General features: G+C 35.5%; 1 protein-coding gene across 1 annotated transcript; it reads right to left on the bottom strand.

Annotated features, from left to right (window-relative positions):
* Positions 1–4,820: 4,820 nt before the first annotated feature.
* On the bottom strand, positions 4,821–21,985 carry LOC140010677 (uncharacterized). Its single transcript, XM_072057988.1, has 6 exons — positions 21,884–21,985; positions 18,994–19,044; positions 18,179–18,476; positions 6,197–6,796; positions 5,667–6,073; positions 4,821–5,267 (listed from the first exon to the last, which is right to left on the bottom strand). The coding sequence occupies exons 1-6, from the start codon at positions 21,983–21,985 to the stop codon at positions 4,821–4,823; spliced, it is 1,905 nt and encodes a 634-aa protein (XP_071914089.1).
* Positions 21,986–25,586: the final 3,601 nt, after the last annotated feature.

The raw sequence follows: 25,586 nt of genomic DNA on the forward strand, positions 1-25,586 counted from the left end.
TCAAGACTAATGTACAAGTCTCCAATTTTTCAAACTTATTGTCCCCTCGAATCGATTATTGTTTCCAACACACATTCACTATTCTCACTAAATGAGCTTTTAAAAATTAATTTTCATAACAAGTCATTTTAAAAATACATGTAAGGCATAGTTCCATTTAATTGGGTCTAAAAAGGTTGGAATAAAATATTTAGAGAAAATGGGTGAGTAAATAATTAATTAAGTTAGTAAAATAAAATAAAATAAGAAAAATTCGGGTCCTCACAGTAGAAAGGAGCCAAAATGATGTTTTTTAGAAGACTTCTATCCAGTTAGACGTAGGCACGTCTAAAGGTGACTTCAAGGTCTCAGAAGTTCGACATTTTCGCTCGTGTTTCTAAATCCTAATCTGTTGCAGTAGAGAACGTGATTCCTTTCCAGACATGAAGTTTTCCAATTTGATTAGGATACTTATTAGTCTTCTTTATGTTTCTCTTTTATTTTCTTTTTCCTAGAGGAACGTGGATAAGTTTTAGACAACTATACAAAGTAGGAAACAATTAGTCAGTGGGGTTCGACTATTATTTTTCTCTTTCTTCCTAGCAAGTCCAACGACTTTTGCTTCTCTTTGGGCATATGACTTTTGCAATTTTTACATTTTTACTTGGGTTATCTCCATAAGAAGCAACTAAACTCCCTTTCTAGTCTAGGGTTAAATTGAAGATTTAGTTCTACAAGCAACTGTAAGATTGAATTAATTTTTTCTATTTTTTATTCATTGGTATTTGTGTGTTTTCTAGATTAATTTCTTATGATTGCTATGTTTAGTTAAATATTTAGGGCCTGATATTTTATTGAACTAGATAATCTACAATCAATTAAAATAGTTGAATTTGTGATTGTTTGGCTATTTTTATCCTTGTGGTGAGTGGCATGTAGGGGTTTGTGTCAGGGAAGCATACAACCTAAACTAAATAAACCCTTATAGTGTGTTTGTTGATTAGAATTAGGCTCTTCTAGTTTTTATTGTAATTGAGAGATTGAATCTTACAGTCGTACTTAGGGTTATCTCTTGATTAAAAAAATAGTTAATGGTTGTACCTTAACTATAGATAAAAGAAAAAGTTGATTTTCAATATTTGTTGATAGTTATAACTAGTTTATCACTGAATAATTGAATTTATTATTGCATCAATAATTAGTTAAAAGAGCCATCTCTAAAAATTACTTCTTTGGCTAGAGGTTTGCTATTTATTGATTTAATTTTTGTTTAATTCCGTTTAATTATTTTAGTGCAAATTAATTATTTATTTTAATTATTCAAAATCCCCATTAAATCTTACTCTAAAAGAAACAAATTTTTCTCAATTCTTGTGGAGATGATCCTACTTACTACTATATGCAAATCTATATTTTCTCAAGTAGGTATTTTATTATTGAACAGGTTTGACACTTATTAGTAGTGGTCAAAATTACCTTTTCAATTAAAAGGTATTTTCCTTAATTTATTTAATCATTTTTCAGGAACTGAATAAAATAGTGTAGGTGTACTTGACGTTCTAGTCATAGTAATCTTTTTGTGTTAAACGATTAATCAAAAGATCTAAATTAAGATGTTTTGGCAAAATGCGTTTAATTAAGAATGGAACTAGGATTGTCGTTTAGAAGGGCAAACAACCAAACAAAAAATTACAAAGTTCATATTTACAAGACAATGACAAGCATCCAAATGTTTTTTTATCATAATAGACAAAATGTAAAATAAAATATTAAAAACTAAATTCATTAGGAAGTCAAGAAAGAGTGATAAACAATCCCCTAGTAGCTTATGAATGACATCTAAAACAAAAAAAATCTAGTAACAACATATGAGGAAAAGGCTAAATATAAGTTAGAATGACAATAATAAAATAAAAGTTATAATTTCGTTTAGGTCATGTACATGGAAGATGGTTGTACTTCTCACTAATAAACAAGAATAACTATTTATAGAATTAACTAAGGAAAATGTTATTCACATTCCTATCATTTGTTTTATCATATAGTCTAATAAATGAAAACTGTATGACTAGAATGATTGTGGGAGCGTGATTAATGAAAAAAGGAATGCAAATAAGAGTTCCCTTACCTAATATACAATAATGGACATTCTGAAAAGAAAAAAATTAATTGGAAAATGAGTTTGGATAATTAGAGAGAGTTCATAGTTGAAAACAAATTATACAGAAACAAAAGTTGGTTCTCTATTTGACGTGTTACATAACTAATGTAACTAATATAGTTTAACAAATGCAATTACTTTGACAAATACTCCTAATTTATTTTAATTGATGTAGCACAATATTTTTTTATTGAGCTTATATTTCCTTATATCTTTATTTTTCTTTTCAATTTGTTTGCTTTCATATCTTAGTTGCTATCTTTTGCATTAGACTAGTATTACAAAAATGGAGATTGGGAGTTTCATAGCCAAGAGGGGACTTCTATATGGAGGAATAATTTTACCTATTTAACAACTTGAACTTCATGATTCAATTAAACCCCAAAAATGGCAATATCTGAAGATAATATGGAGTATGGACTAAGTTGTTGATGTAATGCTGCCACTTGATACTGGAATATTGCCACACATGTAGTGAGTACAACCAATATTAGTTGAAGAACAAAAAAAAAAAAAGAAAAAAATCATAGAAGATCAGCCATAGCCCTCTCCTATTTCATCCTAGCATTTAATGGACTCCAAAAGTTCAAAAAAATCATGAATTGAAAAATATACCAACCAAAACTTTGAGGTTATTTGACTTAACACCTTTAACCCAAAAAAGAAGTTGAATAAAGAAGTAAATAGTGATGGCCTCTAGACCAACATGCATTAATAAAATTACAACTCACAAACAGAAGACCTCACAACTATTTGCAAGAGTTACACGTCTACAAAATGTCCTCGAGAATCATGGATTTTTTTTTGGCTAACCCTGTACACGGGAACGGGCGCCACGCCTCATTTTATTAACTAGAATTACAAAAATCGAACAAATCTTTACCCCAAAGTCTAACCAATCCTTAGCTTCCTAATTGAAGGCATCCCTAACCGATCTAGCAGAATTGCACCACAAGCCAACTGTGGCAACAAGCATGCGTGGTCATAGACCCTAACCTGTTGCTCAAGGTGGGAAACCTCCACATTAGATAAAACATCAGCAACTGTGTTCACCTCCCTGTAGCAATGAGTTAGCCGAGAAGAATCGTCTAGCAACTGCCAAATCTGCCACACCTCCCTTCGGATGTGCCAAGGACACTGAGACTGCTTCTGAAGAATTCCCACCAGGACCAAGGAATCTAACTGGACCCACACATTGCCAAAACCCCTCTGAGCACACTCGCAAAGCCCAATCAAAAAGGCTAGAGTCTCCGCATGTAAACTGGAGGTTTCCCCAAGGAAAGCTAAAAATGCAAATAGTGGGCTCCCTGATGAATCGCGCAGGACACCCCCACAACCGCCCAGTCCTGGGTTGCCCTTAGAGCACCCATCCACATTTAGCATCAGCACCCCAACCTTCGGCACTAACCAACGTACCCGTTTAAAACCAAAAGCACACGCTGATCGAGAGGACCAATCATATAGCTTTTAAAACGAATATACCCCGACTGTGCCCTTAAAATGAATCTCTACCATCATTTTCACCTCCCTGAACATGGCTTGAGAGATGCTGCCAAGTGCATAGGTTTACCTTAAAAAACGGCTTTATTTCGAGCCTTCCAAAGATGCCAGCAAATGAGACTAGGAAGAATTGCAAACATGAAACACTTCCTCTCCGATTTTTGCTGAAAGAACCACCGCGCACCCATTCGAGCTCGCAGTAAGGACCCTACACAGGTTACTCCACACACACTCCCGAAATAACCCCAGACCTCCATGGCCACTTGCCCCATAGAAAACACATGTTCAATAGATTCACATGATGGATTCTGACAACAAGGATACTTCGAAGGCATTTGGAACCCAAGCCGACCTAGCGTATCCGCCAACGGCAGTTATCCCATCAATAATCGTAGCATGAAAAAAGACACCTTTAATGGAATTTGAGGATGCCAGACGTGTGATAGAACAGCAAAAGAATTGCGGGCTTGACGAACCTCACCGAAAGCCGTAGCTAAAGTAAATTTTCCAGATGCCGCCGGCGTCCCAATAACCTCATCTGCGTGACCAACTTTAGGTAGAGGATGTTGTAAGATTGAGGGGACAATCCCTTGGGGTAAGGCTCGAGATAACAGCTGGACATCCCAATCCCCATTTATAATAAAGTCCCTAAAGGTAAGCTTTGAGATAGCAGTCGCTCTGAGAAACAAAGCACCGCTACCTAGCCAATTGTCATACCAAAAGTGACAGGATCTCTCATTAACCTGCCATAGCATTGACAACTCCACTTGCCGACTAATATTCCACAGTCATCTCCAAATAGCCGTAGCAGAAAAATTCAGTGGCACTTGACATGGATGTGTTTCCCTATAATATTTGGCTTCCAGATAGATTGCCTAAAGCGAAGACCCGGTCCAAAACCTCCACCATAACTTACACGAGAAGGTTCTATAAACATCCCCAAGTCTCCGAAATCCTGCTCCCCCTTCTTCCACTGGGTAGCACAACTGAGACCAGCGTATCCAATGAAACTTTGATCTCTCAGCAATTGATCCCCACAAGAAGTCTGCACAAACCTTTTCTATCAATGTGAAAACCGAATTCGGCAACATTGCAGTCGACAGCAAATGTATGGGAATAGAAGCTAGGACATGTTGATAAGGATTAATTTCCTGCCTGGGGAGAGAAACCTTGATTTCCATTACAACACCCGTTCCAACACAGCTTGACTGACTTCCTCAAAAAATGATGACCTACACCTGCTTAAGTACAAGGGGAATCCCAAGTATCGAGTTAGAAAGGATCGCCTGGCAAACTTCGTGATCCGCTCAATCACCCTTCGTCGAGAAGGAGGCATGGACGGATGTACTAGGTAACCGCTTTTTTGAGCGTTAACTAATTGAGCCGATGACTGCTGATACAACTCCAACACCAGCATGACGCGCTGCAGGGAACTAGATGAGTCATTCGCAAAAATAAACACATCATCAGCAAAAGCTAAGTGGGTGATAGAAGGGCACTCATGTGGAACCCTAAACCCAACAAATCCAAGTTGTACTGCAAGGTTGTTTAGACCTCGCGATAGCACCTCAGATCCAATGACAAATAGCGCCGATGACAATGGGTCTCCTTGACGGAGCCCCCTAGCCTACTTAAAGAAACCATGCGAGGCACCATTGATAATGACTGAGAACTACAAATTAGAAAGCAAGCGCTAGACCTTATCTATGAACTGCTCTCCAAATCCAAACCTCCGCAACACACTAACAATATGAAATCAGGACACCCGATCATATGCCTTAGACATATCCAACTTTAACGCGACATTGCCCCCTCTAGAGGGCTGGCCAATACCGGACATCACTTCTTGGGCGAGCAAATAATTTTTGGTTATATTCCGCCCCTTGACAAAACCTGACTGTTAGGGGGACATAATTTTTGGCAAAATGGTGGAGAGCCGATCGGCTAAGATTCTATATAGCAGTTTATTAAAAAAATTGCAAAGACTAATCGGCCAAAACATCGAGAAATCCTGGGAATTTGATACTTTAGGGATAAGCACAACAGAGGTAGAGGTGACAAGCTTAGGCAACTCAGCCCCACAGAAAAAACTGAATACCACATTATAGATATCCCGAGCAATGATATCCCAAGAAAAAGTGAAAAACTTACCCGTGAATCCATCCGGTCCCGCAGCACTCTCCCCATCCATTGCAAACACCACCCGTCGAACCTTCTCCATGGATGGGATAGCCTCCAAGGTCTCATTGTCCTCCACCGTGATCAAAGGGGGAATTAGATGAAGCATATCTGGTGCAGGGGCAGAATGTTCAGAGAATAGGTTCGAGAAAAACTGAATCGCCTCACTTGCTATGTCCTCCTCCTTCTCTACCCAGGAGCATTGTGAATTTTTAATCCTATGAATGGTGCTCTGAACCCTTCTCTGCTTCACCACTGCATGGAAAAACTTTGAATTCCGATCACCACTGTGAAGTCATTTCACTCGGGCCTTCTACCTCCAGAAGTGTTCCTCAAGTAACAACGCTTGATTGAGGTCCGCCTGGGCCTTATGAAGACCTTCCTGTGCCTCCTCAGAGTCATTGCCCTCCCACTCCATTTCAGCCCGTTGAACCGCAGCCTCTGCCTCCCTAACTACATCAAAGACATTTCCAAAGGCTTGCTTGTTCCAAACCTGAATAGCCTGTCGGGTTGCCATTAATTTTAAATATAAGACGTGCAATGGAGCTCCATTCACTTGTCTATCCCAAGCACTTCTAACTACCTCCAAAAGAGCTGCCTTCGACGTCCAAACATTCAAGAATAGAAACGGCCTCGACTTGTTGTCTAAGCGAGTAGAAAAAGAGATCCGTAGAGGTGCATGGTCTGATGGATGTCTTGCTAAATGCTCAACAGAAATGATGGGAGAGACCTCTGCACATTCCCCATTAATTATGAGTCTATCCAAATACTTCCAAATTTTAGCTCTACCCCTCCTATTGTTGCACCATGTAAAATTTGCTCCCGAAAAGCCCACGTCAAAAATGCCAGCTGCCTCCATGAAAGGCATAAGTTCTACCCTCTCATGAACACCAAATGGCTGACCCCCGCACCTTTCATGAGGAGCTAGAATGACATTGAAATCCCCTCCCCCCAATACACCATGGAAGAGAGTTAGGCCTGTCAGCTAGAAGATTCTGCCATAGTTCCCTACGCTCCTCTACAGAACACTGTGCATGCACAAATGAAAAAATAATGGGGCCAGGTAGCAATGGATGTTGAATAGATAAGGATATATGCTGGGTTGAGTTCTTGACAACTGAACAACTAAAAGGATTGCAAGGAAAAACCCAGAGATCGTCCGACAAATTTGTAATCACCGAATCAAATGCCAGACGCATGAGAATGGATTCAGTTTTAGACACATCAGTTTTAGGCTCACAAATGATAGCAAACTTAACACCATGCATTCAAATTAATTTTACCAATCTTCTAAGATTTAGGGGTTCAGAAACCCCTCTAATATTCCAAAAAAATTAATCATAAGGCAAAACCTGGAAGGAGTAATAAGTTGATGTTGCTGACCGCAGTTGCTATCTGAAGGAAAACGCGCACAGACACCTTTCCCTCTTACTTGCTGGATATTTTGCACGTCATTATTGGCGTGGACGATGCTTCATTTAGATTGAGTACTCTCTTATTGTTTTGTTATTATCATTGCTTTATTTTGATGACAATATAAGACATATACATTTAGAAAGTTGGTCGCATCCCATAAATGCTTGTTGTTCGTAGATACATCAAGTTCTTTTTGTGTCATATACTTTGAGTTCATCATGTCAGTCTCCAATAATTTTCCATTCCTTATCTTCTAAATAATTAAATGTAGACAGAAATATGCAAATCCCCATATAAAGTTTTAATTGCAATTATGGTGAAACCTTGAATTTTTTGGTCTTTCTCTTTATCCAAAATCTTTTAATTAACCAAAGTAGTTTGTAATTGCATTATCTATTCAACGTTTTAACTTAGTATTCTACTTTGTCTCACTACCTAAGAATAACTAAGAGAAAATGGGTGCATAGAATACATTCTTTGATATAGCCATTTATTAGATGTACGTTGTGGAGAGGGAAACTCTCTATGGACACATGTCAGGGCCATGGAGCTCTGTTCGGACCTCACCCTTGAACCAGAATTGAACCGAACTGATTATCTTAGCTGGGGACAGCCAAATCTTCGAGATAAGATTAGGGCCAAAGTTACTCTAACTCTAGTAACTTAGTAGGATTCATACTCATGAATGGGATGACTACGAAAAGTAGAAGGATAACTCTGGACTCTTTCATAGATATCCAGGGAAGCCTTGTAAATAATAGTTGGATGGACTAACAAAAGGTACAAAAAATACATTACATTTATTCTTCTCTATTCTACTATTCTCAAATTGGCTTGAGTGTTGGAGTCACAATAGGGAGATAGTCTCGTTGTTCGACTCATTGCAGGTCAATTCAATTGCGCCTATTTAGTGTCCTATTTAGATCATGCTCTCGACAGATTCTTCATACGTAATTTATTTTGTTCGACAAAATTAGATACATACACAAAAGAGTTGTGCATAAAGATTGGGGAAGAAAAAAGGGAAAGAGAGAGAGCGAGAGAGAGAGAGAGAGAGCAGCATCAAGGAGGAGTTTAGCAATATTGTCAATTTCACAAACAGTATATGGTAAGGTCATCAACTTCTAAATATTTTTGTTTTTAAGATTTTATTTAGGTTTGGAAGATTTTGTAGAGTTCCCTATGAATATGTTTGGATTTAAGTGTGATTTTTATGATTGGACACATTGGTTTTATTGCTTGTTGATGGCTCAAAGATCGAGTAGAATATGGGTAGCCACAAGTTTGAAACAAATAAGATGACAAAGGCATGATTTTTTTGTTACTTGGTTATTTGGCTTAAAAAGAAAAAAAAAAGAAATATAGAAGGGTGGCTGTTCCTCAAGGGAGGAGCTAGAATTGCACTTGCCCCTAGAATAGTAACACAATGGGTAGCTACGACATCATGCTATTCTGACAGTAATGACCTGATGAAGATGTTGTGTTGTTTTTGTCGTGAGGTATGTTTTTTGGGTCATTTGATTGGGTTGAGTAGTAAACTTTTGTTGGATTATTTTGTTGGATTGGTCCAAACTTTAATAGTCTTGAAATAGTGCTCTTGTGGATTCAGTTCGGTGAAGTTAATTTAGCAACACCTACTTGTTCAAAATCCAACTTTTTGGTTTTCTAATAGAGTTGTGATGTTAAGGTTCTTATTTTACCATTTCATTTGTTGGGCTCAAGTGTAAGCTTTCCCCAACCAAATTGGGTTAACTGATTGTACTGAGTAAGTATTTTTTTTTTGGAGCAAACTTGCTGAAGAAAAAGAAAATTAATTTGTTGGACCCATGCTCTTTAATATGCATGTTCTTATATAGTTTGGCCCACAATTGAACTTATGGAACCTAAGACCAATTTTAAATACTTTTTTTTTGAAGGACAATTTCAAATACTCAATCCTTTAAACAAGCTCACCAAGTTTTGTTACCATGACCTATCTATATTAGTTACGCCCAAAGTTTCTTCTAAAATCCCAAATTTATCTAGGCAATTTTTCTTGAGGATGGACTTAGTTTTAGGGCCACACTGAACCCAAGTTTGGGTGAAAGTGTCGTGCACACCTTAAAAAAAAAAATCTTTTGTGAGATATTTCCAACTAAGGCACTTTCCAAAGAGAAATCGTTTCCCAAAGAGGAAATTTTCCAAAAAGGAAAACTTTCCTAGATACAGAATATTCCATTTTGGAAAAATTTTAACACACTTTCCAAAAGTGGAAAGCTTAACCAAAAGGAAAAACATTTTAAAATAGGAAATCTTATTTCTTAAGAAATACAAAGGAACAGCCATCACTTACTGATACAAACTCGATCCAGCAAGAACCTGTCTTGAAGGACCAAATTCATCAGGTAGCGGAAGGATCTATTTTGATCAGGTTATGGAACAATAACTACCTTATTAGACCTAAAGAGAATCCGTCTCTAGAAACTTAGTGGATTGGTTATTAGTTTGAAAGAAAAAGATGATGTGATCTCTTGCCTTGAACATCATAAGTATCCAAGCTAAATACTTGATACATTTCAAGAAGAAACTCAATTTTCAGTAAGGAACTCCATGAAAGGAAAAAAACTTACTTTTTATTAATCATCTCTCAAATCATAAAGTTTTCGTTTAGTTAATCTTCAAAGTTGGTCATGCTCAACAAAGCTTTAAATCATGTGCAATCTATCCAATTCCAATGAAGAGATGATAACTTAGAGTCATTTGTTTAATTAATTTCCAGCCATTAGTTTAAGTCATTTCCAACGTTTTCCAATTGTTAGTTGCTAACTAGAGTTAGTTTGGTTAGTTACATGGCTAGGTCATGTTAACCTTTAGTTGAACTGATTTGAGTGATTTCTTTTAGTAGTCTTGGCAAATTAGGTTTTAGGAAAGTCAATATGTAAGCCCTAGTTGGTTCCAGTTTTTAAGTCATGTAAAGGCTATAAATAAGCCTTGAGTTTAACGTTTTTACTATGTCAAGATGAATTACGAAATTTCAGCAACACTCTGTGTTTTCACGAGTCTCTTATCCAAAAGCCCCTAACTTGAATACTTGAGAGGATTCTTGAGTTTTCAACTGACTTATCAATCTAGAAACGCACTAGATTGTGGCGTCATTCTATCATTATAATCAATTTCGAGCGATCCTTGATTGTTTAGAATCCACCCAATTGTCTATAACCTGATCAAGATAGATCCTTCCACTGCTTGTGCAATTTGTTTCTTCGAGAGTAGGAGCTTGGAGAATCGAGTTCGCATCACTTACCTTAGACTACTCGATTATAGATATCTTAGCGTTACCATAAAGTTGTTTCAAATCCAGAGCCAAAAGCATATATACCTCAATAAGTCCTCACATTATACTCTTAGGGTACAAAATTCTTTTTCTAATAACCTTAGAAAACATGTTTGAAACTTTGAAGAAAAGTGCGATTCAAGGTTTCCCATTTTAAAAAGTTTCCCGATTAAAAAAGTTTCTCCATTTGGAAAGCTTTCCTATCTTAGTTGGAAATATCTCATAAAAAAGTTTATATCTTTTATGTAAATTGGCACATAATAGAATGGGATAGATTTTGGTTCAACTTTTAAAACTTGGTCCATCGTTAAAAAGACTTGTCTTGGTCAGTTTGGACTTTGAAAAGAAACCTTGAACTTGATTAATTAAAAATAGGTCATGGTAACAAAAATCAGAGTTTTAAATTTGTTTAAAGACTAGAGGTACTTGAGCTGTGCAAAACATAGTTTGGACCCCTTAAAAACTTAGTCGAACACAAAACATCAAATTATTTTAGCACATGATGAATGAATAGAAATATAGCAGAAAAAATGAGTATCAAAATAATTAAAATTGACAAATGTTATTTGAACTCTCATTTTTGTTAATCATACTTCCACTATCATTTTTATCATATAACTTTTATTTATTTGACTATATAATAATATAAATAGTAGGAATACAATTGACAAAACATGAAGTATAAATAAAATTTTCTTCAAAATTTGTTGTGGAAAGAAATTCCATCTATGAACTCAACTCCCCTATTTATTGTGAATTGGATAAAGATTTTTTAACACTAAAATTAGTACATTAAAAGTGCATTGCCGTATTAATAGTAGCACAGCTTTAGTTGTTGTAAGAGCGCGGTGCAACCCAATGAGTACAAACAATTTCACAATGATGCACAAAGATATATCAAATTTAAGCACAATAAAGAAAACTTAATTAAAGAGAAAAGATAAGAAATGCAAACCAAATATCAATCCAATAGCCTCTTCAATTGATGGCGATGCTAACCAAGATGTACAAGTGAAGCCTCACTCCTTCCTCACCCCAAACACACTTTGGTTGAGCCAAGGAGTTTTACAACTATTCTAGTTAACCCTCAACAACCTACACTTGAAAGATCACTCACCCAAATAAGAACTATTTTATACAAATGAGTCAACCTTCACCAAGGTTTTACCACTTCAAGTGATAGGTTCACCTTCACCAAGGTTTTTCTCCTCCTAGAGAGTAACCTTCACTTGAGCAACCTCACAACCCAACTTTCCCAACCCCTTATACAACCAACAAAGAATCTTTCTACTCAAAAATCTCACTTGTAAGCTTGTATTTTGTGTTGGCAAAAGTCCCTTGTCTTCTTGTGCTTTGGGGTGTTTATAGAAGGTGAGAAATGGCTCCAAAATGCTCTCCAACGGTCAAATATTAAATGCTGTCAAAACTAGCCGTTGGCCTGTCGGACGTCCGAACCACCTGTCGGACGTCCGAACCCTGCGTCCGAACGTCGTCAGAGAGTCATCAAATCTTTGCGAAATTTCTCGGACGTCCGATGCGATCGATGTGCGTCCGAGGCGTGCGTCCGATGCTTCCTCACGAGCGTCCGACAGAGTTTCCTTCTTGATGTTCTTCACCCTTTCGGACGTCCGATAGGTTCCTTTCGGACGTCCCACATGAGTGCCCTGTTTTTGCTTCTTCTTTTATGCTACAAGAATCTGTTCTAACAAATTACTCACATAAAAACATTAGCCCAAATCTACATTTTGGTTTGTTAATCATCAAAACCAAGGATTGATCGACCAAGGTCAATAATCTCCCCCTTTTTGATGATGACAAACAAAATGAAGATTTCTTTTATCAAATAAGTTCAAATAAAGCTCCCCCTTAGAAAGTGCCAACATACAAAGAAATTTCAATAAATCCTACTCCCCCTTTTGGCATCAATAAAAAAAAACAAACTCCCCCTTTATTTTTCAAATCAAGACCATATTGAATATCAAAATTTTCAATTGTACTTACAACCATATAGCACTACTTGGATCAAATCTTCATGATGTACCTAAATATGAGAAATTTCATTTGGTACCCTTTCTTTATAGGGTCATTGGGAGTTAATACGACATGATCTAGCAATCCACATGAATTTCATGCCTTTTCTCATATTTTTCTTTACATAGCAATCATTTTGCATATGTCCAAATTTGCAACAAAAGTTACACATGATAGAAGTATTTTGCACATAAGTGGATTTCATGCAACTAATTTTCTTATTTCTTATCATAGCAAACTTATTTGTGCCTTGAAAAGATTTGCTTTCTTTTGTTTGAGAAAACTTTTGTTTTTCATTTTGGAGAAACTCGTTCAAGTCATTAATTCTTTTCTTTAATACATTTTGTTCCTCCAACATTTTTTCATAAAACTTTGTTTTCTCTTCTAACTTCCTTTTCAAATTATTTTTACAATCAAAAACACTTTTTTGATTTTTTAAATCATCATTTTCCATTCTCAAACATTTGTTTTCTTGAAACAGTTTGGAGTTTTCTTCCAACAAATCATTTATTTTTGTTTTCAAATCTTTATTTTTAGCATAAGATTTTCTCAAACTTTTATGCATTTTAATCATAAGAATTTTCACATCATCATTTTCATTATCTTTATCACAAGAAGAGTGATAAGAACTTACATCATCTTCTCCAACGGCCATTAGTGTCATTTGGGCCAACTCTTCTTTTTCTCTTTTTGAATTGCATTCATCCCATGTAATTTTGCAATCTCCTCTTGAGCATCTCTTGTTGAAGATCTTCTTGAAACTTTTGATGTGAGGAGTTATATCATTGTCCACTTCCATGATTTCATTACCCATGAAGGATGGGTTATCCCCCACTTGAGATGCTTTAAAAGCTACGCCTCTCTTATACATTCTTGCATTTTCTTCCTCTTGCACTTTGAATTTCAGCTTTAATTCATAAGAGGTTAGGGTATCCACAAGAGATTCAATGGACATAGAATTTAAATCCTTTGCCTCTTCTATAGCATTTATTTTGTTTTCCCATTCTTTTGGTAAGGCATTCAAAATCTTTCTATTTTTCTCACCCAAAGAATATTCTTTTCCAAACAATTTAAAATCTTCAATAATGTCACAAAATCTACTACACATCTTATCAACATTTTCAAGAGGATGCATTTTGAAAAATTCATATTGAGAAACAAGCAAAGATTTCTTTTGTTCTTTAATATCTTGGTTACCTTCATGAAATACACACAATTTATCCCAAATATCTTTAGCTGATTTACAACCTTTAATTCTACTAGATTCATTTACATCTAATGCATTGTACAATATACACATGGCCTTGGCATTCAAAGAAAGGTATCTCTTGTCTTTTTCATTCAATTCTTGTCTAGTCTTTAATCTACTCAAATTGGTGGTAGAGTCAACTATTCTAATTTCATAAGAACCATCTTCTACCACATACCATAATTCAATATAAACGGATTGTAAGAAAATCATCATTCTTTGTTTCCACATGCTAAAATGAGAACCATTAAACATAGGTGGTCTATCAATAGATTGCCCTTCAAAAAAAGAAACTTTTATGGTTGCCATGATCTTTACTCTAAGCGGTTAAGCTTGATCAAAAGAGACCAAACTCTGATACCAATTGTAAGAGTCCGGTGCAACCTAATGAGTACAAACAATTTCACAATGATGCACAAAGATATATCAAATTTAAGCACAATAAAGAAAACTTAATTAAAGAGAAAAGATAAGAAATGCAAACCAAATATCAATCCAATAGCCTCTTCAATTGATGGCGATACTAACCAAGATGTACAAGTGAAGGCTCACTCCTTCCTCACCCCAAACACACTTTGGTTGAGCCAAGGAATTTTACAACTATTCTAGTTAACCCTCAACAACCTACACTTGAAAGATCACTCACCCAAATAAGAACTATTTTATACAAATGAGGCAACCTTCACCAAGGTTTTACCACTTCAAGTGATAGGTTCACCTTCACCAAGGTTTTTCTCCTCCTAGAGAGTAACCTTCACTTGAGCAACCTCACAACCCAACTTTTCCAACCCCTTATACAACCAACAAAGAATCTTTCTACTCAAAAATCTCACTTGTAAGCTTGTATTTTGTGTTGGCAAAAGTCCCTTGTCTTCTTGTGCTTTGGGGTGTTTATAGAAGGTGAGAAATGGCTCCAAAATGCTCTCCAACGGTCAAATATTAAATGCTGTCAAAACTAGCCGTTGGCCTGTCGGACGTCCGAACCACCTGTCGGACGTCCGAACCCTGCGTCCGAACATCATCAGAGAGTCATCAAATCTTTGCAAAATTTCTTGGACGTCCGATGCGATCGATGTGCGTCCGAGGCGTGCGTCCGATCCTTCCGGACGTCCGATGCTTCCTCACGAGCGTCCGACAGAGTTTCCTTCTTGATGTTCTTCACCTTTTCGGACGTCCGATAGCTTCCTTTCGGACATCCCACATGAGTGCCCTGTTTTTGCTTCTTCTTTTATGCCACAAGAATCTGTTCTAACAAATTACTCACATAAAAACATTAGCCCAAATCTACATTTTGGTTTGTTAATCATCAAAACCAAGGATTGATCGACCAAGGTCAACAGTTGTAACTAAGTCAAAAGCAATCATAATGCTTCCAGTATTTTAATAATGAGAAAAAGTTTAGAAAGCCACTAAGAGTTGGCACAATCTTCAACATCGATATAGTTTACTACAAATTGCACATTTTTCTTTCTTTTTTGATAGAAGAAGCTAGTTTATCTATTTAAATCCCAACTAAAGGTGACAACATTATCCCACAACTCCAGAATGTAAATAGTAAGGTTAGATAAAAATATGAATTACTACGTTTCCAGATCTACATATACAAAATAGAGCAGAATCTTTTTTTTATTGCAAAAACATTTTCCTAATCAAAATTCAATTTTCTAACAATTTTTTTGCCAAGTCACACTTTAAGCTAAAAGCCTCAATTCTGACTTCCACCACCAACTACAATCAATGTTTGCCAACCAGATTGATACTACAAGATTTAAGTAATTAAAAAAAAGAAATTAACATTAGCTTAAATATATACAAAATTTTATTGGATGCTTCAATTAAATTGAAAGTGATTGCAAAAGGGAAGGAGAAAGAAACAGAGAAAAACAAACATAGAAGAATGGCTAATTAGAATTATCTTGGTTGAAACATCACATGATATATCTTTTCTCCTAAAAAATACATAAAAATTGTAGATAATTACAAAATGGAACCAAAAAAACAAAGAAAATGAAAAAAATGTGAAATAAGTAATCAAATCCTGGGAGGAGGAAAGAAAAGAATGAATTTTTTGCTTTATTCTTCATAGAAGATGATCACTAGTATAAAATGACTTCTAAGAACTTTTTACATCTTTCAATATTATGCTTTTTATCCATGAAGAAATACCAAATAAAAACGTCAACCTATAAATTTAACAAACAAATGCTAATTGGCTATAACATTAAGACTGAAGAACAAAGCAAATGAGAGAGATTATAGATGAAGAAAAAATGGAAGAAAAGAAAATGTAAAATGAGATCAAAGAAACAATAAAGACTTCTTCTTGTTAAATAACTAATTATCTTGGGGGAAAAAAGGAACATGGCAACAACCTTAGTTAGATTAGTTTTAAAAAATAAAAATAAAAAAGTTATAGTCACTACAAAAAGAAGAAGAAGAGATGTAGTTGATTTTCTGATGGAGAAAAAATATTTTAACCTTTTTGGGCCAATTGAATAAAAAAAGGGAAGGAAAAGTTTAGCTAAAATGAGCAACATTCCACTTGTCAAAAGTATAGGCAATAAATATATCAAAAAGATGGGTTGCTACAATAACTTAGCTTTCTTCTTATATACAAGGTAGACTAGAAGGAATTAGGCTGTGTAAGCATAGCCTAGACCCACCTATAAAATTCTGGCTAAAATTCATCACACTATAATTTGCTTTCAAATAAAGAGCAATTATAATTGTCAAAAAATGAGCCTATAAAAATAGAGTTTATCTTTAGTGGAATGTTTCAAAAGTTTGCTCAAGCTTACTTAATGTGATGCAGTAGAGATATATCTTACTGTAATCATTTAAACTCGTGTCCAAGGCTAACATAAAGTATCATCCAAAAGGTTATGAATATCCTTGTTGTATGGACAAACAATAGTAAAGAATTCAAAAACCAAGCACATGAGATATGCAAAACCAATTCAATGTTAACATAAATGATATATGCTTAATAAAGCTCAAATATCATGCATTATAATCACAAATGCATAAAATTTCACCACTATTTGTTTTTCAAACAAGACACCATCACGTAAAAACTTCCATCCTAAAAATTCACAATAAAACGTGCAAGAAATTCGAATGGAAGGCTTTTCAATGCATAAAAAGGGTACAAAAATTCAGTACCAAAGAATTACTAAAGGAAATGCAAGATTCAATTATGCAATGAAAAGGAACTAAGACATTAGAATTGCAAAATACAAATTGTACATTTAGATTGAAGATAAATCTCACAAAAGAAGAATTGACTTGCATGACCAAAATAATGAAACGCTTAATAAATATCATGGAGATCAAGCCAAAATAAATAAATACACCATGCTAACAGGATAAAAGAGGCCAAAAAAGAAAAATTGTAAAGGCTAAATAAAATATAGTTAATGAAAAAAATACCAGATAGTAGGAGTAGCGGAGATAAAAAGTCTATTGTCTATATTTCTCCTAAAAAAAGAGATGATCACGAATCATGATTTTTTAACAAAAGAAAATATCCATTTTCGTGAAAGAAAAACATACATTCAATTAATTGTATAGGAAAAAGGAAAAGATGTATCAACTGAGCGAAAGGAGGAAAGGCACAGAAAAATTAGAATGAAGGAAAAGAAGAAGGGAAAAAGCAAAATACTGGATCAAAGAGTTAAAATTGATGGAGGTGGAAGTAATAGTATAAATCAATTGATTGTCACGATACTTCTCCATGGTCAACAATAATCATCTAAAAAATAGTAACAAAGTAATTTTATTATAATTAATTATAAAGAAAAAATTTGAAAGAAAAAAAGAAAGATGAAAAAAAAAGAAGGAGATAAGGGTTGAAGGTAGAGGCAAAAAGAGGAAGAAGAGAAAAATTGGGGGGAGAGATGTTTATGACTTTTGATTTGGGGGGAGAGATGTTTATGACTTTTGATTTTTTCCCCCAAAATGGCAGAATTTACAACTAGTAAAAGGAAACTACATCAGTTTGAGCAACTACTCATTACATCACTCTTGGCTACTTGTAACAGTTAAGTTGGAAAGGAATCCTTCCAAAAAATTTCTTCACACATATCTATAGCAAAACCTTGCCAGTTTATATCCCACATAGTTGTTTGTCCTTCAAGTGAAGAAAAAGCAACATTCTACAAACCCCATCCGAAATCTATTGATATCCACAAGCACTGTATTCAGAAGTGACAACTTGTCCATACTCGAATTAATCTTGTCAATCAATCGCTTACAATTAGACTAACATTCAACTATATTCCAACCTTCTTTTCTTGCTTTCGTTAGAGTAAATCTTATGGCTTTAGCTTCTTCAATTATCGTTTCAGCATACCTCTCTTCTGACTTTGCCCAACAAGAAATGACTTTGACATTTGCTCCTCTGGCCACTGCATCCCATCCAACTCTCTATCCGACTCTCTCTGCCTATCCGACTCTTTCTTTTCCCTCTCCTGAGCTTGTCTATGCTCATTCCACTGATTTACCGCTTTATTGGATGGGATAATTGGATTTTTCTTCATTCCATTAAAATGAATCTCATTCCCGTTCTTCCAAATTTGCCACAAAACGTTCCTTGTTAGGCTTATATGTTCTCTTTCTTCCTCTCTTTTTGCGACTTCCATTAGCTGACTCTGCCACAACTAGAAGCTTCATCTTAAACCTTTAATTCAATCCCAATCCAGTAGTGCTACTTTCCACATCATTTTTGCATTCTTACAAATGAAGGGTATGCTCTATTGTTTCCACATGCTTCCTATAGCATGTACACATAGCTTCCTCTCTTTCTGTTCTATCTTTCACCACTTGATTGACTAGAAGGATACCGTGCAGACACTTCCAAATCAAGTGCTTTATCTTGTGTTTCATGTTGAGTCCCCACAGCATCTTCAATATACTTGTTCTGTACTCATTCCTACTCCCATTTTCGTGGCCTCTCTTTTCCATTCCTCCCCTAATATGTCAACTACTTGCTACTTCATATCCTAATTTGACAGTGTAGTTTCCGCTTGTAGAGAACACCCAACACATGTTATCCCTGGTTTCTTCCATACTAATGGGTATCTCTCCAACTTTGCATCTATCCTCCTCCTCGAACATTTTTGTAATAATTTCCGAATCATATTTTCCATCTTTAATCAACTCACTTACCTTCTTCTTATTGCATTCCTCTAGTTTCCTTGTATCTATCCTTCCATCTTCCTGATCAGGTAGCCATTTGTCTGTCCATATTTTTATTGATTTGTCATCCCCTAGTTTCCTTCTTGTGCCTACTTCTAGTAGGTGTTTAGAGCTTAACAGGCTTTTCCACATCCATGAATTTGTTGGCCATCCATTTATTTCCCATATTGAATGTCCTCTAAAGTATCTCCCTCTAAAGACTTTACTAACCAATAGATTAGGTTGAGTGATAATCCCCAGAGATGCTTTGCAAGCATTGCTATGTTAAAATCTTGGAGATCCCTAAATCCAAGCCCACCCCTCCCTTTCACATCCGATAGTCTCTCGCATGTTAGCCAATGAGTTTTCTTTTCCTCTCCAGTCTATCCCCACCAAAAGTTGGGCATTTCGCTACATATATGTTTGCATAGGGTCTTTCGTAACTTGCAGCGAGCCATTGAATGTGGGCATAGCTAATGCCACAGATTTAAGTAAAGTTTCTTTCCCTGCTTGGCTGGATAACTTGCTCTTCCATCCTTTTAGCTAATTCATCACTTTCTCTCTGATGTAAGAAAAAATTTGAACCTTTATTCTTCCTATCACCATTGGTAGCTTGAGGTATTTGCTTTGTTTTGCATGCTTCATTTTGCCTAACTTCTCCAAAATCTCTTCCTGCTCATTCACCTTCGTATTCTTACTAAAAAACACTGATCACTTATCAGTGTTTATAACTTGTCTCGATGCTCTTGCATATTTTGGAGAATCTGCATCAAATTCTCTACTTCTTTCTTATTAGTTCTGTAAAATACTAATGTATCATCTTCAAAAAATAGGTGAGACAAAGTGAGACCAAAAGAAAATATTTTTAACCCAGAAATGTGCTTCTAGTTAACCCTTTGATTCAAGAGACTAATTAATCCCTCAGCACAGAACAAAAATAAGTATAGGGACAAAGGATCCCCTTATCTAATGCCTCTAGTTGGTTTAATATATCCCTTTTCCTCCCGATAAATATTGACAGCACAAGAGGTAGTCGAGATACATTCCATTATCCATCCTATCTATCTATCACACAATCCTATCTTGCTCATAACCTTCCTTAGGAATCCACATTTTACCCTATCGTAGGCGTTTGACATATATATTTTAAGGACCATATAGGCATCCTTCCCAATTCTTTTGTTGTTGAGAACATTGATATATTCATGGACAATCAACACATTATCAATTATCTACCTTCCTGGTACAAATGTTGATTAGGTGTTGTTAGTGCACTTTCAAAGCAAAGGTTTAAGTCTATTGGCCAAAATTTTTGTAATGATTTTGTAATTGGTGTTACATAAACTGATAGGTCTGTAATGGGAAACCTTAGTAGGAGCCTCAATTTTAGGCATAAGGGTGATAAGGTTTCATTGACAGATTCAGCAGTTTACCAAAATGGAAAAAATTTTGAATGGCTTCAGTCATATCCTTTTTAATAATATGCCAAAACTTTTGATAAAAAATGGGAGACATACTATCTGTACCTGGAGCTTCAGTTGGGTGCATAGAGAATATTGCTTTTCTAATCTCCTGTTCAGTCCCATGTCTAGTCAACCATGAATTCATCTGGTCAATGATAGCTACTGGAATGCCTTGGGTAATACCAGTGGAAAAAATGTTGTTCAAATAATTAGTTATTACCTACTCTACATCCTCCTCAAAGCTACACCATTTTCCTTCCTTGTTTTTAAGGTAGAAATGTTGTTCTTTTTCCTCCTTGCTTTCGCTATGGCCTAGAAATAGGTTGTATTCTTGTCTCTATCCCTTAACCATCTGACCCTGGCCTTTTGACTCCAAAATTGTTCCTCTCTTTTGTAAGCATCCCCCAACATCTTATGTAATCCAGCAAATTTAGTCTTCTTACCCCACCCCCCTTTGTTGTGTATCTCTGTAATATTTTCTTTGATTTGTTTAATCTGTTTGCTGGAGTTCATGTTCAAAGTTTTTTTCTAGGACAATAAAGCCATCCTACACTCCTTAATCTTAGCTTGAAGTTTGTAAAGCCTTGTACCCCTCTGTTCTTTGTTCCAAACTTTATTAACTACCTCATTGATGCCCTCCTCTTCTAGCCATCTTTTATCAAAATAGAATCTTCTCTTCTTTTGCCTGGTATTAGGATTTGTGTCTAGTAGTAAAATACAGTGGTCCAAGACTTCTTTCTCTATATGTAAGCACTTAGCTCTACCAAAACATTGTCTCCAATTCCTATTAGTAAGCACTCTATCCAATCTTTCCTTAATTTTCCTCTTAGGATCCCATCCATTACACAAAATCCATGGCACCCCTTCAAAACCTATATCTATTAGACTATTCTCCTGGATAAAGTTTCCAAAGTCCCTAAAGCTTTCTTCATTCCTAATCTTGCCCCCATTTTTCATTATTCGACAGTATATCATTTAGATCCCCCATAATAATCTAAGAATTACCCCATAATAGTTTCCTTTGATTCAAAATTTCCTATTGTTTTTTCCTCCTGCTATCCTTAGAACTTGCATAAGTACAAGTGCACTACCATTGTGTACTCGATTCACTATCCTCAATCATTACCTCAATAGTAAAATTTGTGAAATGTATTTTCTTAATATTTAAATCATTTTTTCACATAATAACCAAGCCACCAGCTTTGTCCATTGGGTCCACTACAAAAAGTTGGACATACTTAATTCTCATTTTTACCGTGTTCATAAAAGTCTTCTTATTCTTAGTCTTAGATTAGGGGAGTGGAGGTGTATTACATCCTTGAGTTGGGGAACCACCAAGGAGCTCCCTGCCCCTCGGCAATTCCATGCTAGCACCTTCATTGGGATTTGAGAGCCCAATTGAGGGAGGGTTCCATTACCTTCAGTTGCCTATTAGAATTCACCATTTGTGCATGCTTCCTCAGCTTGCTCCTATCTTCCATCTTTGCATCATCTGTTATCCCATCTACCTCTTTAGCCATTTTCTTTCTCTTCCTATTTCCCTCTCTGACCTCCTTATTACCCTATATTTGTTGTAGTGGTTTCTTTTTGCTCACCTCCATAACTAGTCTCTTCCATCCCCTGTTTTCTTTATAATTTTCTTTGCCCATCTTACTTCCTTCTTCAGCTTTTTGCCTACCCTTCCTTTCCACCTTCCTCTTGCAGTTCTCTGTAGTGTCTTTTTTTTTTTCTCTTGCTCCTTGTAATTCCTTTGTCTCCACATCAATCCACATCATATCTGTCATTCCTGTTCTTGTGGTCTCTATCTATGTTTTTTCAATTTTGGTCTGCCCTACTGCCCCTTTTCCTTTATCCTCCATCGGTGTTTCTATAATCATTTTCCCTTTTGTTGGAATCTCTTTTAGTTTCTTATTCATGCTTCTTTGGTCACTACTTTTCTCCATTTGTCTTTGGTCATCTTCCCTTTGATCATTCCTATCCTCATCCTTTTGAATGTCACTTCTGCTATGTCCTACTGGCTCATATGTGAGAAGCAGGAAATCACTCGATTCCTTCCTTTATTGTTCATCAGTGTCCTTTTCTATGCTGCCTTACTTCCTAGGATGGTTGTTTTTCTTAGTTGGACTCCTTGGTTGACTTACTTTCATCCAACTTGCATACTGTGTATTCCTCCCTATATTAGCTCTCTTTCGATTACAATTTTTCTCTGCATGACTTATAATCCCATATCCATAGCAGAAATCTCTGCAGCGTTCATATCTAAACTCTATCCATTTTGTCACCCCCTGCATCTTGATTGTTGTTCCCTGGAGAAGTGGTTGCATAATGTCAATTTCCACCAGAACTTTAACATGCTTAACCTTTTTGCTACCCATATTTGGAATAATGATCTCTTTAACTCCTCATAGTACTCCTCCAATTTTTCTTGCCAATTCCTTAGATATCCAATGTTTTGGTAGATTCCACATCTGCACCGACATCCAACTTCTTGTAAAAGCTACTTCATCTTCTTCTATGCCTGCTTGCCATGGCTATATCACAAAAGGTTGGCCATTGAAAGTCCATGGTCTACCACTAAAAGCTCGCTCCATCTCATGTTGGGATTGAAAAATAATCTAATAGAGGTTACAATTTAGTTTTACTATCTTTAGGTTTTTGGGATAACCCCACATGTTTTTCACAAAGCTCAAAATCCCTGCTAGGTTTGCTATTTTTCTAGCCACTGTTTACATTCCTGTACCCCTTCTCTAACCTCCAACTCTTCCAAATCCACTCTTTCCTGTTCCCTTTCTGAGAGATTAAATTTTTTCAATACACTCTCTAGCACCACCATCCTATAGTGAAGAACCCTACAATTCCACTGGCTATCACTGTTCTGAATCCAAGCCTTTCCAGACCTACGTAAACAAGAGTTAAACCCGCAATAATCCCTAAATATGGAAAACTAGAAAGAGAAACGATAAAACCAGGCTATAGATAGATCAAAAGAAAAGTATTCAATTTGTGGGAATTTTTTTTGTATAGGATGCTGCTACCTAATTAGGAAAGAGACTAAAGGAAAAGCTAACTAACGGGTTAAAGATTGTATACTAAAATGGGATTAAAGAATTCTAGGCTGAATCTAGATCTTGGAACTAGTGTTCCTGGAAGGCTAGGTTAGATCGAATTTTCTTTTCATCGAGAAGCAATTTTGAAGTTTGAAAAGTTTCAAAAATTTTTGAAAAGTTTTGGCTCCCACTAAAGGGGAATTCTCTCTCTATTATAGAAAGAAAGAGCTCTCACTTCGGGAGAGATCAAATTGACTAGCAATGTTGTTTATAACTGTTAGCACAAATAATCACCTTTCATGACTTTTGGTTAATCAAAGAAAATAGTGGAGCAAAAATTCAACTATAAATGGAAACTGTCACTTGTTAAAAGAAAAAAATTATACATATGGCAAAAAGAGAGGTTGCTACAGTAACCTCTCTTTTTGTTATATACAAGGTAGAAATGGACATTTTGAAATTAGGGCTTATTCTCTATATGTTCAATTGCATCCATTTGCATGTGTTGAGAAAGTTAGTTTTCCTTTTTCTTTAACAAATCCATTTAGTCCAACTAGTAATTTTACCCCAACATAGTATTTGGTCAAGACAATCAGATAGCCCAATTTGGTTTTGGAGTCCATAAATTTGGGCCCAAATACTTAAAATAGTTTTTTCTTTTTTCTTTTTAGTAAGAGAAGAACCCAAACACCACCATTCTATTACGGAACAAAAAACTGGAACTATGAACAAGGAGGCATTACTATATTGGCTTCACAAAAACGAAACCTGCAAGAGCACTATTTCAAGACTATATAAACTTGGACCAATCCAACATAAGTTTAGTCAATTAAATAATCGCATGATCTAAATTAAAGAAAATCCACAATATCTTTCAAAAAAAAAAGAGAAAAAAACGGAAACCCACAACAGCAACCAAACAATTGTCTTCATAGATCATCAAAACATTGGCCTTGTTTGGATTGTGATTTTTTGAAGTAATATTTTTATGGCTTTTGTAAATATTTTTTCTATATGATTTTCAATCACTTTTTTTTATATCACATAAATAACATTCTAAAAAAATCCTACAATATTTTTTTTCAAAAACTTCCTAAAAATACTATCAAAATGGGCTCTAATAGCTACTGTTGTTCATTTTCTTTAAGCCGAATGACCAAGTAATGAAAAACCATGTCTTTATCGTCATATTTGTTTCAAACCCGTGGCTATATCTCTACAAAATCTTTGAGTTATTAAAATTCAATATTCTCACAATCAACAAGACATAATGAATATGTTTCAAAGATATAAAATCATGCCAAACCAATACTTTGAATCACACAAATCGTATCTAAATCCAAACATATTCATAAGAAAACAATACAAAAATTTTCATGCCTAAGTAAAATCTTGAAACTAAAAGATTTATGGGTTTGTGGCCTTCCTTGTACTACTTGTGAAATTGATAGTATAGTGAGCCTTCCTTGATGCTCCTCTCTCTCTGCTTTATTTTCCTTCCCCAATTGTCATACACAACTCTTTCTTGTATATGTGTAAATTTATCTAACATAATAGACTATGCACGCCTATTAAGCTTGCTAAGGTAGACAGGATTTGGCTCCTCTTCAGTGGATTCTCTCTTTATTTTTCATAATGCACATCTAGATACATGACATATATTTTCATTTATCAGAAAGAGACATGGTCATTTTAAATTTGGCTAATCCTAATCCTTATTAATAAATGAATATATGCAGCATTCATCCAAATGTGCACAACAAGAAATGAAGAGAGAATCAACTGGAAAGGAGCCAAGTCTAGGTATACAACGTGTTCTCTCCACCCTTTTTCTCTTAGTTATTCTTAATTAGGTGGTAGAGACAAAGCATGACACTAAATTAAAAGACTTTAAACAGATAATTCAAGTATTAAACTACTTGTAGGATAATTAATAGTGGTATTCAGTAATATATATATATATATATATTTATATTTTGGAATAGTTATATAGTTATCAAAATAATAGTTAGTCAAAAATCTATTAGGAACATCAATTGTAAGTGACCCACGCTAACATGGAAAAAGAAAGTTC

This window comes from Coffea arabica, chromosome 7c, assembly GCF_036785885.1.
Source record: "Coffea arabica cultivar ET-39 chromosome 7c, Coffea Arabica ET-39 HiFi, whole genome shotgun sequence".
Classification (NCBI taxonomy): domain Eukaryota; kingdom Viridiplantae; phylum Streptophyta; class Magnoliopsida; order Gentianales; family Rubiaceae; genus Coffea; species Coffea arabica.

Bases quoted from the DNA above. Each gene is read 5' to 3' on its own strand.
- LOC140010677 (XM_072057988.1), bottom strand. From the start codon at position 21,985: ATGGCTAAAGAGGTAGATGGGATAACAGATGATGCAAAGATGGAAGAT. The intron at 19,045-21,883 runs GTAATGGAACCC...CTACCTGATCAG, and splicing joins ATTCTAATAGGCAACTGAAG to GAAGATGGAAGGATAGATAC. The intron at 18,477-18,993 runs GTAAGTGAGTTG...TAGTTGTGGCAG, and splicing joins AGGAATGCAATAAGAAGAAG to AGTCAGCTAATGGAAGTCGC.